At 41.5% G+C, this 14,877-nt stretch overlaps 2 protein-coding genes across 3 annotated transcripts; both read left to right on the top strand.

Moving 5' to 3' along the window:
- The first annotated feature begins 4,402 nt into the window (after nucleotides 1-4,402).
- zbtb8b (zinc finger and BTB domain containing 8B) lies at nucleotides 4,403-9,267 on the top strand. Of its 2 annotated transcripts, XM_028035735.1 has the most exons (5): nucleotides 4,403-4,546; nucleotides 4,954-5,147; nucleotides 6,745-7,669; nucleotides 7,796-7,974; nucleotides 8,186-8,500. In XM_028035735.1, exons 2-5 carry the CDS (start codon nucleotides 4,974-4,976, stop codon nucleotides 8,498-8,500), a joined length of 1,593 nt encoding a protein of 530 aa, XP_027891536.1. In that variant the 5' UTR covers nucleotides 4,403-4,546; nucleotides 4,954-4,973. The 2 variants fall into 2 exon arrangements, with proteins under 2 accessions (XP_027891536.1, XP_027891537.1); XM_028035736.1 differs by lacking the exon at nucleotides 4,403-4,546 and having other exon boundaries at nucleotides 4,974-5,147; nucleotides 8,186-9,267.
- Nucleotides 9,268-9,888: 621 nt separating this feature from the next.
- LOC114155708 (tissue alpha-L-fucosidase) lies at nucleotides 9,889-12,693 on the top strand. Its single transcript, XM_028035738.1, has 8 exons — nucleotides 9,889-10,364; nucleotides 10,568-10,702; nucleotides 10,888-11,025; nucleotides 11,174-11,279; nucleotides 11,394-11,594; nucleotides 11,678-11,868; nucleotides 12,024-12,123; nucleotides 12,237-12,693. The coding sequence occupies exons 1-8, from the start codon at nucleotides 10,021-10,023 to the stop codon at nucleotides 12,369-12,371; spliced, it is 1,350 nt and encodes a 449-aa protein (XP_027891539.1). The 5' UTR covers nucleotides 9,889-10,020; the 3' UTR covers nucleotides 12,372-12,693.
- Nucleotides 12,694-14,877: the final 2,184 nt, after the last annotated feature.

Consider the following 14,877-nt stretch of genomic DNA (forward strand, 5'->3'; position numbering starts at 1 on the left):
GACTACATACAAGGAGAGAGACATAGGTGGATAATGACCTGGGCAACAGGTAATAAGTGACACCAGTTACTGTCAGGATGAAGGAATAGAAGGAATAGAGACAAATGAACAAAGAGGTTTTGTGAAACTAACAAGAAACAGAAAGGAACACTAATCCCGAGACACAAAATCCAAAAGCACAAAAGTAGATAAACTACGAGACCGAAAACACAAGGGAATGAGCAACACAGCGAGATCTAAGAAAATAAATAACAATGAAATGATCAAAATGGAAACACAAATGAGACCCAAAGCACAAACACCCAAGGATCATAACACCTTAATTAAGAAAGTTTCACTGGCAAGACTTAAGACTGAGGACCTCAACACAATTTAGCTTTTGTGGTGAGTCTTGAAAACTGATGTTCACAAACTCTTTCCACTCGGTCTGATGTGGCTTGAGCTGTTTTACAAAGAAGAATGGACAAAAACATTTGGTGTCTAGATGTTCAAAACTGGTAGGGAAAACGCACACCAAATTCCTATAAAATTTGTAGCTGTAACTTGACAAAATGGCACATGCAAAGGCACTGCATATTGTAGATTATTGGTGACTTTGGCTTTTTCTCTCTCAGCTAAAGTCAAAACTTGTGAAACTGACTTTGTTACAGTAAAGGATGCCTTGATCTTTTGGATATAGCTGTGGCAAGGACGGCCAGCCAACCAGCCGTCGCTGAGGCCCTGCGATATCGGAAGCTGGCGGTCTGGGACGGCTTCGTTCGCCACTCTGCTCTGAGGCTAAATATACGATGATAAAAAGGCTGGCAGATTTATTTCTGACTCATGCTTGTTGTCGTCTTCCGTAGGAAAAGAAAAGACAGAGCAAGAGACAGACGTCTCCAGAACGCAGAGGAACATTAAGTGATAATTACAGAGAGATAGATGGCCATAGAAAGACGAAGTTCACCCCCGTCTCTTGCTTTGCTCTTTCTGTCCCTCAGCCACCACAGAAAGTGGCGTCTCCAAGCTAAAGAGGGGCGCCCACTGTATTAGACTTGCAATGATTGGCTATGATTGCATTATTTGATCCTGTGAAGGATAAAAGAACAGCAACACATACTCCCCACATGCCTTTATACACCACTCAGTGATCAATGTCTCCTCAAAAACCAAACATGGGCCCCCTTTCTTTTTTATTTAAACATCCCTACACATGAAGCTATAAATGCTTCAAACTTAAACATTGTCTTTATCTTTTTCAACTGAGTGCTCTTAAGCACACAAGTATGCCTCCCCCCCAACACACACACACACACACACACACACCCAAGCTCCACCATGTACTCGACTTCACCACCAGTCCACCGCACTCCTCTCGAAGCTCTTTGATCCCCGGTCGAGGGTCCTCTCCGCGGTGCCTCCGTCTGAATTCCAGAGATTCTGGGATAATTCAAACGTTTCACGGCACATACTCGGTCCCCCCAGGAGACAGTGGCGGAGATGGAAAATGCCACCATGGTCCCCGGCTCACTCTCCCTCCATTGTCTCTAGTCTTTAATCAGGCCCTCTCTGCGGCTCCCGCTGCCACCGTGGTGTGTTGTCTCAGCCTGGGAAAATGCCGGCCTAAGTGGCTGTTATGAGCTGAGGCGCAGACCACAGGGACCCAGCGGAGTGCCGTTGGAGCCCTCTGTGCCAGCCGTGGGTCTCCGAGTGGCTAGCGCACACAAAGAGTGAGGTCCCGCGTTCGGAGGCGACCTTACATAACAGCAGTGATCGCTGCATCTATTTACTTTTCTCGTCTGGCTTTCCATCGGTAAATCACGCGCCGTCATAATCACAGGCATGGGGCAAAGCCCGATCATAAATCACCAATGTTATTCATTGCTAAAGGGTTGCTGGGTGTAAACCGGCGTTAAACTGTCACCCGGATCGGTGGCATCGAAGGAGCTTCACTGTGACTGTGGAAGGCCTGCATGAGAGGGAGTTTCCTGCCATGCAGTCAACAAATGACCAAAACAAAAGGTCTTGTGTTCCCCTGAGGCGCAGTGAGAAGAAGAAGGTCAGCACCCAGAACTACCACACAGCTTAACCTAATTAAGTTTCGTTTCGGGTTCGAGTCTTTGCAGATGGGTCAACTGGCCCTTGATGACTTTGTGTCAAGTTTACAAGGCCTAAACCGAACCCCTGCTGGCTATGATACTTTATATTTAGCACAAATAAGCATGAATAGAGTTTTTTTTTTTCTTTTTATGAGGTACCATAAATTTTATTTTGAAAAAAAAAAAAAAGAGAGAGAGAGGAGGCTCAAGTGTGGCGGTTCTGTGGTTCCATCAGGCCAACACGAAGCCTTTGTATTCACGCTGTTTGCCATGGGAAAATATCTGAAACAAATAAGTTGCCTGGTCGGCACCCATCAGCGCAAAAAACACTTCTAAAAGCTGTGGATTGTGCATTGAGGGTGTGGTGCAGCTCTAAAGGAACTTCTTGTTTATCCCTGCTGCGTCTGAAAATGAGAAAGGAACTATTTTCTTTGCAAAATGGAAGGCAAATAAACAAGTATTCATGAGCAGACAATGAGGGCAGGCGGGTGTGCTGCTGCGAGCTCAAAGTGGTGTAAGAAGGAGAGGAGGCGATTATCGTCAAGATCACTGGCAGGACGTTTTGTAACTAATACTGGTGTTAAAGGTGAATAACGATTTAGGAAGAATTTAGAGCTTTTTTTAAATGAACCATCACGTTTTTGCAAGACTTTTGAAGTAAAAAATTATCTTCACTTAGAATACCTTGCAAAAGTATTTATACCCCTTGAATACATTTAAAATTCTCTACCATTACAACCACAAATTCTCATTTATTGGGAAATTATATGATAGATAAACACAAAGCAATGCTTAATTATAAAGCAAAATGCAAGAAATTAATCACAGTTTTCAAAATTTATTTTACAAATAAAAACAAAGAGAAGATGCTACAGCTACACATTATACCTCCCAGTGTCAATACTTTGGGGAACCAGCTTTTAAAGCAATTACAACAATCTTGCCACCGGTTCTTAATTTGATTTAGGTCTGGACCTTGACTATTCCATTCATGTTTATGAATATGCTCTGGTTTGCCTGCCACTCCTTGCCACACAGCCTTGCTTGTATAATTTTTTTCTAATCATGTGATTGAAATGTGGTATCCCGTAGGCACAATACGATTAGTTGCAGCATTATTTGTTTAATGTCTTTTAGAGTAGATGTCTTTCATATCGCTCATTACTGGGTTGTCTTACCCAGTAATGAGCGCCTCCTTTCCATGTCCTCTACATGGCCTGCTGAAAACTGTAAATGAAATTTATTTTGGTGCGCTTACAACAAATGTATTTTCCGAATTTATGGAGCCCACAACAAATAGTTTTCGTCAGCCATGGATTGCAGCAGGTTCCCAGAGTTACCATGGACATCTTGGCTAATTCTCCAATTAATGCTCTCCTTGCCCGACCTGTCAGTTCAGTCGGGCAAACTAAACTGCTAAAAGACATGCAAATAATGAGCGTGTCTTTTAGCAGTTGCCTCACGCTGAATACCGCAATCCTCTGTGAGATGTTTGAAGTTTGGGATTATTGTTTTTTAGCCTAATCCTGCTTTAAACTTCTTCTTGACTGTTCCCTTTTCTTTGTGATGCTGTTTGCTCTCTCATCTTCTCTAATAAACATAATAGCTGAATTTATACTTAAATGAAATTGCACAATTACAATTAACTGGCCTCTGAAGGCAATAGACCGCACTGGATTTTATTTAGTGGCATTTAAGTAATCAAGGCTGAATTTATATGCCACACTTTCCTGGTTTTTATTTGTAAGAAAAATAAAATGCTGATAGGTATGTGTCATCTTCGTTCCTATTCACAGTTCTGCACCAATTAATCCAAATAGAAAGGACTGATGTTTTTATCTGTGACAGCTACACATAAAGCTGTGCCTTCGTATGGCCGTGTGGCCTCCATCCCTGCTAAATGCTTTCTGAAGAGAACAAAATACTGCAGCATGGCATGTGAAGACAAGCATGTTTGTGATTATGTTGCATCATCCAGTCACAACGCCATTTTTTAGCAACATTTGTAAGCATTTCAGAAACAAATACAATAGTGCTTAAATAGTGTTCCTTATTTATGCCTTCTTTATCTCTGTTTTTCTTCTTCTTCTTCTTCTTCTTCTTCTTCTTCTGTGTCATTTTTTTCTGTGGGCTGCGGAAAAATCTGTTTGGCACCCAAAATTAATACGGGCAATATTTTTCAATTACTTGCATGTACCGTTACAGCACTTTTAGTTATTAGGGCCATATGACATGTTGCGGCGAAACGGACTCCGCGAGGACTTCAGTGACGTCACTAATGCCATTTCACGTCCAGCGCGGTACAAAAGGGGAGACGGCGATTGACTCTCGCTCGGTCAAATGATTGGACGAGGAAAATGTGCGTAATTGTTTAACGAAAGCGGAAGTCTTTGCCTCTGTAGGCATGGGACAATAAATCCTGCAGTCTGCTGTCTTTCTTTCGCGTTTAGGTTTATAGAGTAGCTCAGGTAAGTCTATAATGAAAGGGTTTATAGTGCCTCGTATAAAACGCTTCGTAAAGGCCTGCTGAATGCTGCAGCTGTGCTGTGTTGCTCGACAAAGTATTAGCAGCTAGCTACTTAGAGCTAGCTGCACAGGCTGTCGCGTTAGCAAACAAAGCAGAGCGTAAATCACTTCCTGTTTTCGTTATCGGATTTTATTAGGAGCCCCTCAGCAATATTATTGTTTATAAAATGTGAAGTTCTCTGTGCATTTACGAGTTTTCTTTCAAAATGTTGTGGATTTTAATACTAAGCTAATGGCAAGAATCGAAAATAGAACTGTTAAATAGTTGTGTAGTTTCAGGTCATTTTAACATCGCATTTTTATCATCTATAATCTCCCGCAGGTTTTTTTTTTTTTTTCCCGCTGCTAGAATCACGCAGAAGGAAAAACATGGAGGTTCCCTGTTATCTGCCCAAATTGCTGTTTGAGCTCAATGAGCAGCGAAAGCGAGACTTCTTCTGCGACTGCAGTATCCTGGTAGAGGGGCGTGTATTCAAAGCCCACCGTAACGTGCTATTTGCTGGAAGCGGCTATTTCCGGGCTCTTTTGGTTCACTACCTGCAGGTGAGGATTACACAGCTTCTGTCTGTTTTCTGTTAGTGCCAAGAAAATGCATATGCTAAAATGTCGTCTTCAAATTTCCTGAAATATTTGAAGGAAGATTACAAATTAATCAATGTTCCAGTTATTATTTATCAAGGCAGCTGTAAGCAGGTCAGTTTTTGGGTTTAAAAGAAGTCAGTGTTTAAGCATTTTTGCAATTTTCTAAAAAAAAAAAAAAAAAAATGTTTCCACATGAGAGCAGCATAAAAGTGAAGGCTGTTTTTTCATGTTTGATTCTGGTTCTGGGGATGAAGAGTAGATTTTAACCAAAAGACCTTTGTGATCTGGAAGCGGTTATTTCCGTATTGTTATAACAACAATACGGACTGTAACTTTTATCTGAGTTACAGAGAGCCAGTGTAAGGACTTTACAACTGGAATGATTTGCTCCATTTTCCTGTTTTTAGTGAGAATGGGAGCAGCATCTATCCGACTGACATTTCACACAGACTTTTAAAGACACTGTTGCAGTTATCAATGGGAGAAAAGATGACTCATGAATGAGTTTCTCTAGCTCTTGCTGGAACATTACTCCTTTGATCCTGGAAATGTTCTTCAGGTGATGGAAGGCCGACTTTGTAACTGTCTTTAGGTGTATCTGAAAGTTATGGCCTGAGTCTATAACAACACCAAGATTTCAGACTTGATTGTTAGTGTTTAGCTGTAATAACTGAAGTTGACCCTTTGGGTCCAAAGATAACATCAGTTTTGTTTCCATTCAGCTGGAGAGATTTATGGCTCATCCACGCATTGATTTGTTCTAAGCATCAGTTCAGTGCTTGGATGGGTTCGGAGACACTTGGTGACATAATAATGTAGAGCAGAGTAACAGTATCTTTGTAGTTATGAGAAATAATCTTATTACTTGTTATAATCTGAGCCAACACGAGCATGTCGCTATTAAAGAGGCCCCAAGGGGCCCCAAAATTTAACCTTGGGATACCCCACCTGCGACTTCTGTCCGCTCTGACAAGAAGTTACTTATTGACACAAAGTTGTTTCTGTTCCTGTCCTGGTTTGAGTCTTGCTTAAAGACTCAAACCAGAAGTGTACCAGAAAGTCCTATCCAGCTCTCCAGTTGCTTAATCAGAATATCATTGTCAGTGTCAACAGTGTTGAATGTTGCACTAAGATCCAAAAGTACTGGCACTGTGGTTCTTCCACAGTCCGTATGTCTTTGAACACTTTGACAGGGGCAGTCTCAGTACTGTGGTGAGCTCTGAAACTGGACTGAAAGCTAGTAAACAAAACATACAATTTTCTGTAGAAATACTTCAATATCACTTTAAAATCAAAATGAAATCTGATTAAAAAATAAATAATATGCCTAAATATAATTTGGGCATATTCAGTTAATTGTGGATTAATTTATCTACATGTTAAGTGCATGTTATACATCGATTAAATGTAATTGGTAAGTTGGTATATAACAGTACACTGAAGGTTCAAGCTGTTACACAAAATCATTAACTTTAACTGATGTTTTAGAGCAGTTCAAAGCCATGTTCTGTTATAGTGTTTGCAGATTTCTAGTTTTAAACTTGGAATGACTTTTCAGGACAGCGGACAGCGCTACAGCACAGCATCGCTGGACATCGTAACAGCCGACGCCTTCTCTGTCATCCTCGACTTCCTCTATTCTGGCCGCTTGGCCCTTAACAGCAACAACGTGATTGAGGTGATGTCAGCGGCTAGCTATCTGCAAATGACAGAACTCGTGAACTTCTGTAAAGAGTACATCCACTCATCTTTGGAGATTTGCAACAAGGATAAGGAGAGGAACACGAAGAAAGAGAACCAGAAGGACAATGAAGCAACTGGACCCGCGGACAGTGGAACTCCTTCTGCAACTGTTGCTGGGGGCACAGGTATTACAGGGACAAGTTCAGAGGCTGCAAAAGTAGATGGGGGGTCGGGTTTAGGTCCTGAGGAAGGTACTTCAACAAGTACCCCCTTGTCTACCGCAATTGCCACCCCAGTGGGCTCCAGTAGAAACATTGACAGCGCTTATTCCTCTAGGGAGGGGTTTCCACCTGAGAGGGAAGACCAAAAGGGTCACATGGATCAGACCAATCTCTCTTCCTCCTCATCTTCTGCTTTGACCCCAGAGTTGGTGAACCCTAAAATAGAGTATGACCCTGATGAGGAACTCGTAGAGTCCCCCGACACCAAAGACCTTGCGCCATATCCTGGGTCCTCTCTGCATGGCACGCATCATAGCAGGTTACTTCTTCAAAGTCCCTCAGCCTCCAATGAGCGGTCCCCTTTAGGATACAGCCCTTCATTTAACACCCGACAGCTGATGGAGATTCTGTCCAGAGGTGAAGGCCCCCGAGGCCCCAGTCCTGTAGGGGACCGAGTAAGTCAGCGCTTCAACCAAGGACTCGGCAGCAGCACAGGAAGTAGCAGAATGGATGAAAGTTTGGGCTTTGTTGGGTCATCTATCATGGAGATCCAGTCTGATTGGCTCGGAGAGGACACAGGTAATTACCTCAGCCAGTTTTAACTGTCAATGAATGAGCTAGAATAACCTAAGACCAAGTTAAATACAGTAAATCCGAAAGCAGAAGATTTTTATGTATTCAGTTGTTGTCTTTCTCCCCCTACAGGCGATGGCTTGGTAGTTCCAGTAAAACTCCACAAGTGCCCTTTCTGTCCATACACTGCCAAGCAGAAAGGAATCATGAAGCGACACATCCGCTGCCACACCGGAGAGAGGCCCTTCCCTTGTCCCATGTGTGGCAAGCGGTTCACACGACAGGAGCATCTCCGGACCCACGCACTTAGTGTAAGAGTGAAGTGTGACCTTCATGTTTTTTCATGTATCCCATTTTGTTAGTACGACTTGTCCTACAACAATCTTCAGTAATCATTTTTATGAGCCCAGCAATACCAATTGACTCCACCATGCATGGTGTATGTATGTATGTTTGAGTGTTCCTGTTCCTTACAAACTCTAAACCAAGTCAAAACAATACCCACTGTGTGTCTGTCCATAGGTTCACAGGCACTACTGGCCAGTATCATGCAAGAGCTGCAGGCGAACGTTCACAGGGTCAAACGTCTCCCCGGGATTGAGGCGCTTCGGCATCTGCGACAGCTGCAACTGCGTGACCACCACTCATGAAGATTCTGCGCCCGCTGACCCGTCCAGCCAGCCAGAGCCCATGGTGCGTGCGGATGGGACCACAGACTGGTCAAGCTTTATGGACGATGTGGACGAGGTGGAGGTTGGCAGAGTGGAGGACTTAGTGGAGAAACAGATGCTGGAAAGACAGCTTGCTGAATGCTCTGATGTCGGTCATACACTGTGAATTTTACCATCAACTAGTAATAAAACAGGGCCTCATTGCACTTACTATTACTGCAAGGTTATTTATTTATTCACTCATTTGTGTCCTGAATTTCCGGTCCAAAGCTGCCTGTCATTGTGTGTCAGTGATTAGTTAGTAGCAGGAAACCTGTCTGCCATTTGTGAAATCGTCTAGATGTAACTTTAAATTTCAAACGTGTACAGTGCCAACAAAAAGTATTCACAGCCGTTCACTTTTTCAGAACCTTGAGTAATTAAACATGATTTTAAATGGAGATCGAGCGTGCGCCTGTGTCTTCAAGGTGCTGCGGTTGTATCAAAACAGAAACCAAGCAACGAAGTCAAATGACTTGTCTGTAGACCTCAGAGATCGGATTGTGTCAAATCACAAATCTGTGAGCATCACTAGGTTCAAAAAGGAGATAAGATTGTTATTCAATAAAATATTAAGCCTTGATGTAAATATTTATGAAACAACAGAATAACAAGATTATGGCAATATTGACAATAGGGGGAAAAAACAGTTCTGAAAAGCAGTTTCTGCCTTGTCATTATGGAGATTTGTTTGGAGCTTGTTAGGAAATGAAAATTTCACAAATCTTGTTTAAAATACAGCATATGAATTCTTTTTGTTTGCATTGTACGTGGATGTAAAGAAATTTAAATTTCTCCGAGTTGCTGTACGGGGAAATGAAGATTTTGTACTCATCCAGCAGGATCGGGATTAAGGCGTCAATCATGAATTCAAATAAATAATTGTCTCTAACACCTGGTGCCTCCGTTTATATGTAGATGAAATGCGACTTATAAATGACTATTTAACTTAAATTGTTTACAGAAATGGCAGCCATGTGTGTAAAGAAGTGAGCAAATAAATTACCTGTATAAGCTAGAGCATGGCAGACTTCCATGTGTATTGTACTATAAAAATTTGACAGTGATCAATAAGCATTTCTCCATCTGTATTTTGTTTGTCGACTTTGTATTCTCAGTTTTAAGTTTACAAGGCTCGTGAAAGCAGAGGTACTCATAGATGTGCTGCCATCTTGTGGCTAAAAACTCGCATTTTTAAAGTAAACACAGGTGCGTCTTAAGCATGGAGACATTCGGATTAAAATCGAAAATGTGCTTTAAAAACAGAAATATTGCAGTAGACCAATAACGAGTGGTTTGATTATTTTATCTGAGAACAATAAACAAAATATACCGATAAATTAAAAACAGAGAAATATAAATGCAATTTAAAATGACATTGTTTGCCTTACAGATGCCTTTTGGTTTTCAAATCTTCTTATTCGAGTCAAAGATTATATCTAGATATATGTTAAGTCCTTTACTAAGAGGTCAAATTAACTTTTACACCTTGCAGTTCTGCAAAACGAGTCATTCATGTGATGCTCCACGTGAGTCCAGTCATGTGACGAGGAAACGACTCAAACAGCAACAAGAGGCTCACCAGGTAGATTTAAGGACTTTAAATTAGTGCCCTGTAATCTTATTTTAGGCCAACTTGTAGCAGCTATGGCTGCTGTTTTCCTGCTCCTCCTCCTCGCCTTCGCGTCTCCCGCAGCGGCTCGTTACACCGCGAACTGGACGAGTCTGGACGCCAGACCTCTGCCTTCATGGTACGACGAAGCCAAGGTGGGCATTTTTGTCCACTGGGGAGTATTTTCAGTGCCAGGCTTCGCCAGCGAGTGGTTCTGGTGGCACTGGCAGGGTCAGCAGCCGCCTGACCCGAAGTGTGTGAGCTACATGTCCGAGAACTACCCACCCGGCTTCAGCTACCCGGATTTCGCCCCTCAGTTCCACGCGCAGTTTTTCAACCCGGAGGAGTGGGCGGACATCTTCAAAGCCTCTGGTGCAAAGTAAGGTGTTTATATGTTTGTTTGTTTTTTTTGCCAACCGCCAATAAATTTCAACAACAACAAGAAGAAGGTGTTTATATTCCACTTCCGGGTGTGTGTCGCACTTTCTGTTCCATGCAAAACTACCCGTACACAATCTCTAAACCTTAATGGATTTTATTAGGATTTTTGCAAGGCATTGTTTCACAGTACACTCTTTCCAGATATGTTGTCCTGACTTCCAAACATCATGAAGGATTCACTAACTGGGGGTCTCCATACTCCTGGAACTGGAATTCTGTGGATAATGGTCCTAAAAGAGACTTGGTGGAAGACCTGGGAGATGCAGTTCGCAACCGGTGGGTGAACTCAAAGAAGTTTGATGGAGGAAAATATCTGCTAATTGTAGATTCTGGTAAATGAGTTCAATAGGAATATGAAACGCAGCACAAAACCACCTGGACCACTTCAGCTATAACTGAAAACATGTCTCATACGTGAAGGTAAAAAGCAAGAGCTTCAAAGATTTGTTTTCATCACTTAGGTCGCTGCACTATGGCCTCTACAACTCCTTGTATGAATGGTTCAACCCCCTCTACTTGGAGGACAAGAAGAATGGATTCAAAACCCAACAGTTTGTGATGCGGAAACTACTTCCTGAACTTTATAACATTGTTGTAAGGTTAGTAGTTTTTAAGTTTTAGTAACCGATCAAACCGCTTGTTTTCAGTTTCTCTGTTATTGTTGCACAAACTACAAGCCATACCTTAGTTAAAGTTAGCTCGTTCTCAGTTATTGCACAACATGATAGTGTTATATTTGCCTTGCAGGTACAGACCTGAAGTGATCTGGTCTGATGGCGACTGGGAAGCACCAGACACCTACTGGAACTCCACCCAGTTTCTGGCGTGGCTCTACAACGACAGCCCTGTCAAAGTCAGTCCTTTTTATGATGGGGAAACACAAAAACTGTCTGCACTTTGTTTTAAAGTGTTGCACAAAACTAAAATAACAGCTTCAGTCCATTTACCCTATCGTCCTTGATTTTAGGATACTGTTGTGACCAATGATCGATGGGGGCAAGGCACTGCCTGCAAACACGGTGGCTTTTATAATTGCCAGGACAAATACACTCCAGGCCAGCTGCCCAAACACAAGTGGGAGAAATGTACATCTGTGGACACTTTATCCTGGGGTTACCGTCGAAACATGAAGCTCAAAGAACTGATGGACTTACCTGCTATTATTGACGTAAAGATGCAAGATGACGTTCAGATTGCTGAAGATGCAGCCGCCTAATCTTCGGGACTGAATGCTTCTCATTTTCTTCACAGGATTTGGTCAGCACAGTGGCTCTTGGAGGTAATTATCTTCTCAATGTAGGTCCCACAGCCGACGGGACTGTTCCCAGTGTGTTTGAGGAGAGGCTGAGGGGTGTTGGCGCCTGGCTGGAAACCAACGGAGAGGCCATCTACGCCACCAAACCCTGGAGAGTCCAAATGGAAAACGGCACCGTGCCAGTGTGGTAAGAAAGCTGGAAAGTTGAATATTTAGGATCCGAGTGTTCATTTTTTTGTTTTCTCCTTCCATGCTTCCAGAACTCAGCATGAGTTTTTGCTTGGAAGAAAACCCCAAAAAACTAAATGAGCTTGATGGTTGCTACTTTTCACGTTCTTTTAGGTATACCTCAAAAGGTGCCACGGTCTACGCCATAATAACAGCCAAGCCCCCAACAACTACACTGAAGCTGTTGATCCCCCAAACATCAGCAACTACTAAGGTAAATGGGATTATTAAGATTATGTGTTGCCATTTGGAACAAGTACATGACCAAACCCATGATCAATAATCTAAAAGTGACTAGGAACAAATAGGAATCCGTTTCTTTTTTAGGTGACTCTACTGGGTCGTCCGTCCTCCCTACCTTGGGCACCGGTCTACCCTAATGCAGGTCTCACCGTCCTTTTGCCTGAGCTACCTTTCACTCCTGGTCAAGCCTGGACACTCAAACTGGATCATGTCCAGTGAAATTTGAAGTTATAAAATATTTACCATGTGAAGCAATGTATTAAATTCAATTCATGTTTTAATTTTCCACTTTGAAGGGATAATAGGACAATGCTTAAGGGAATTTTTTTTTAACATCTTTGATCTTTCCTTTGCTGATCTGAAAACTTGTTTGTTGTTAATATGACAAGGTCTTTTTTTTTCTTCTTTTTTTTAAAATGTTTTTGGTAAGTTTTTATTACCAAAAATGAAAGTGGCATTCCTGTTCAACCTGTGAAGATTTCTCAGCTGATTGTTTCCAATTTTGTGGAAAATAAACATTCTTTATGCCTTTTCACAGCAATCCAGGAAAGATTAATCTGATTTGAACTACAGTTTGGGAGATTAGCATAACTACACAAAGCTTACAGCAAAAAAAAGTGCACAGAAATGGTTTAAAGCCAACAAGGTGAAGATTCTAGAGTATTCCAAACCAGTTGAGAATTTGGGATTGGATGTAAAAAGATGCTCAAACTTAATCCCCAAGGATTCCCAGAGAGTTTAAACTGTTCTGTTGCAATTGCTGTGTCCAGATGAGCCAGTGTGTTTGAGACCATTAAGTGCATCTACTAAATACTGATCTGAATGGGATTATTTATCCCTTTACCATTCCTATGTGAAAGTAACTGAAATTCAATTATATTTTGATTATCAGGGGTTTTTTTTGTTGCAATTTCCTGCCCAAAAACCTGAATTATACTCACAATTTTATAAAAGCAGTTAAAAGGTTAAATGTCCTACAACACCTTTCACAGTCATTGTAAGAGTTAAAGGTTGAACATGTTGCATTATTTTGTTTCTCGGATGACTCCATCAATAAATAGCCTTAGACATGTAGATCAAACTTCTCCATTTTACTGTTTAACATCATCTAACTTCTTGTGTTGTTGAAATTCCTTGACTTAAAACAGTTTCATCCTGCTGCACACAAGGCCAGAACGTATCAGCAACACGTTTTATTTAAAAGGAAATTTAATAGACTTACTACTTAAAGTTCTGCATGCTGCAGAAATGGTGGCCCCAGATGAAACGCTGAGTTAATAAACTCAATTTTTGGAATTGAATCAAGCTTGGATATACAAGCCAATGGAGGGGCCAGCTAGAATCCAGAAAATTAAAAAACTTATTAAGCTCATATTGAGAAGATACCGTCAATCAAAACAACATTGCTCTTACCCCGAAAGAATAATGTTTTTACTGCTTCATTTCACATTTTCTTCAGAACATTCAGTCGAAGAGTAAACGCACCAAAAAAGACAAAGGAGACGCAGCGACGCTCGTTTAACTCGCTAAAATAGCTTTATAATAATAATAATATTGATAGTAATAATATTAGCCATTAGAAAATGTTCAGACAACGTTGAAAGTGTTACATTCTGTGTTGGGAGTAAACCACGTCACAGTGTGCCATCTCTCCGGGTTCAGCGCCATCAAACGTGCTTCGGTTTGGACACATTTAGACCCATAAAAACATGAGAGCAAGAAATAAACTTGTATGTACAAAACGGGGGGGAGGAGAAAAAAAAAAACAAACTAAGCATGGTTTACACTGCCTCCATCGGCCTTCAGACAACACTTCCTGGTGTGTTCTTGTGCACCACACGTGGGCGACCACTTGGTGGCGCAACAAACATTTACACCCTGTCGTGACTCTATTGCTCTGCTGGAGTCAGCCATTTCCATAGAAGAAGAAGAACAAACAAAAATTAAGGTTTGTATGTACAATATGCTGTCTTGGCACAGAGTTGATGATGTCTATAAAACGAGTGAATCCATGCTGAAGCTTGCTCTAAATCATAGTGGTCACCGATAATACAAGAAAGACAAGGAGGGACTCGAGAACCAAGGCCTGTTGTTGCCTTTGCTACATTATAGAGTTGAATAACGAGTTGAGTGTCTCCATCAGTTCGACGCCCCCATTTGATTTCCTCCTCTTGCTGGCACTGAGAGTTCAAAGTGGAGTAAGAGCACACAGAGAAAGAGGTTCTACTGTTGGGACGGTCCACTCCCAAAGCTCACTTCCTTCGGCAATTCCTCACCTCTCAGGTGGAGTGTGCATCATTGAGCCCAGAGGGGGGTGGGAGGGGAAGTGTCTTCCCAGAGTTAATCAACGTTCTCTTCTTCTGCTCCATCCCCTTTAATAGCAGCGATTTATTGAACTGAACATAGAATAAACTATATATTTATATATTTCTGTTGCTATACACATTACTTGCCCTTGATCAGCCTACAGAACAGTTTTTACTCATAGCTATATTCAACAACACTGTATTAATAATGATCATAATGGCACTAATTAAAACTTTTAATGACAGTAATCATATTAATTATATTCTAATAACAATAAATGCAATTTTAAGATAAGCAATGTCCATTGATAACAGGTATTTACACTTTGTAAACATGGCGAAGTTAGGGTATCGATATATATGTATATATATTGTTGATAATTACACAGTAATTGCTCAGTTGTCTCTTACCCTCATGG

The sequence above is a fragment of the Xiphophorus couchianus genome, chromosome 13 (assembly GCF_001444195.1).
Source record: "Xiphophorus couchianus chromosome 13, X_couchianus-1.0, whole genome shotgun sequence".
NCBI classification, from domain to species: domain Eukaryota; kingdom Metazoa; phylum Chordata; class Actinopteri; order Cyprinodontiformes; family Poeciliidae; genus Xiphophorus; species Xiphophorus couchianus.

What these genes read in the sequence shown, in the direction of transcription:
- zbtb8b (XM_028035735.1), top strand. Translation starts at nt 4,974, where the DNA reads ATGGAGGTTCCCTGTTATCTGCCCAAATTGCTGTTTGAGCTCAATGAG. An exon ending in TTTTGGTTCACTACCTGCAG is followed by an intron (nt 5,148 to 6,744) that starts GTGAGGATTACA and finishes ATGACTTTTCAG; the next exon opens with GACAGCGGACAGCGCTACAG. An exon ending in TCCGGACCCACGCACTTAGT is followed by an intron (nt 7,975 to 8,185) that starts GTAAGAGTGAAG and finishes GTCTGTCCATAG; the next exon opens with GTTCACAGGCACTACTGGCC.
- LOC114155708 (XM_028035738.1), top strand. Translation starts at nt 10,021, where the DNA reads ATGGCTGCTGTTTTCCTGCTCCTCCTCCTCGCCTTCGCGTCTCCCGCA. An exon ending in GGAGATGCAGTTCGCAACCG is followed by an intron (nt 10,703 to 10,887) that starts GTGGGTGAACTC and finishes TTCATCACTTAG; the next exon opens with GTCGCTGCACTATGGCCTCT. An exon ending in ACTTACCTGCTATTATTGAC is followed by an intron (nt 11,595 to 11,677) that starts GTAAAGATGCAA and finishes TTTTCTTCACAG; the next exon opens with GATTTGGTCAGCACAGTGGC.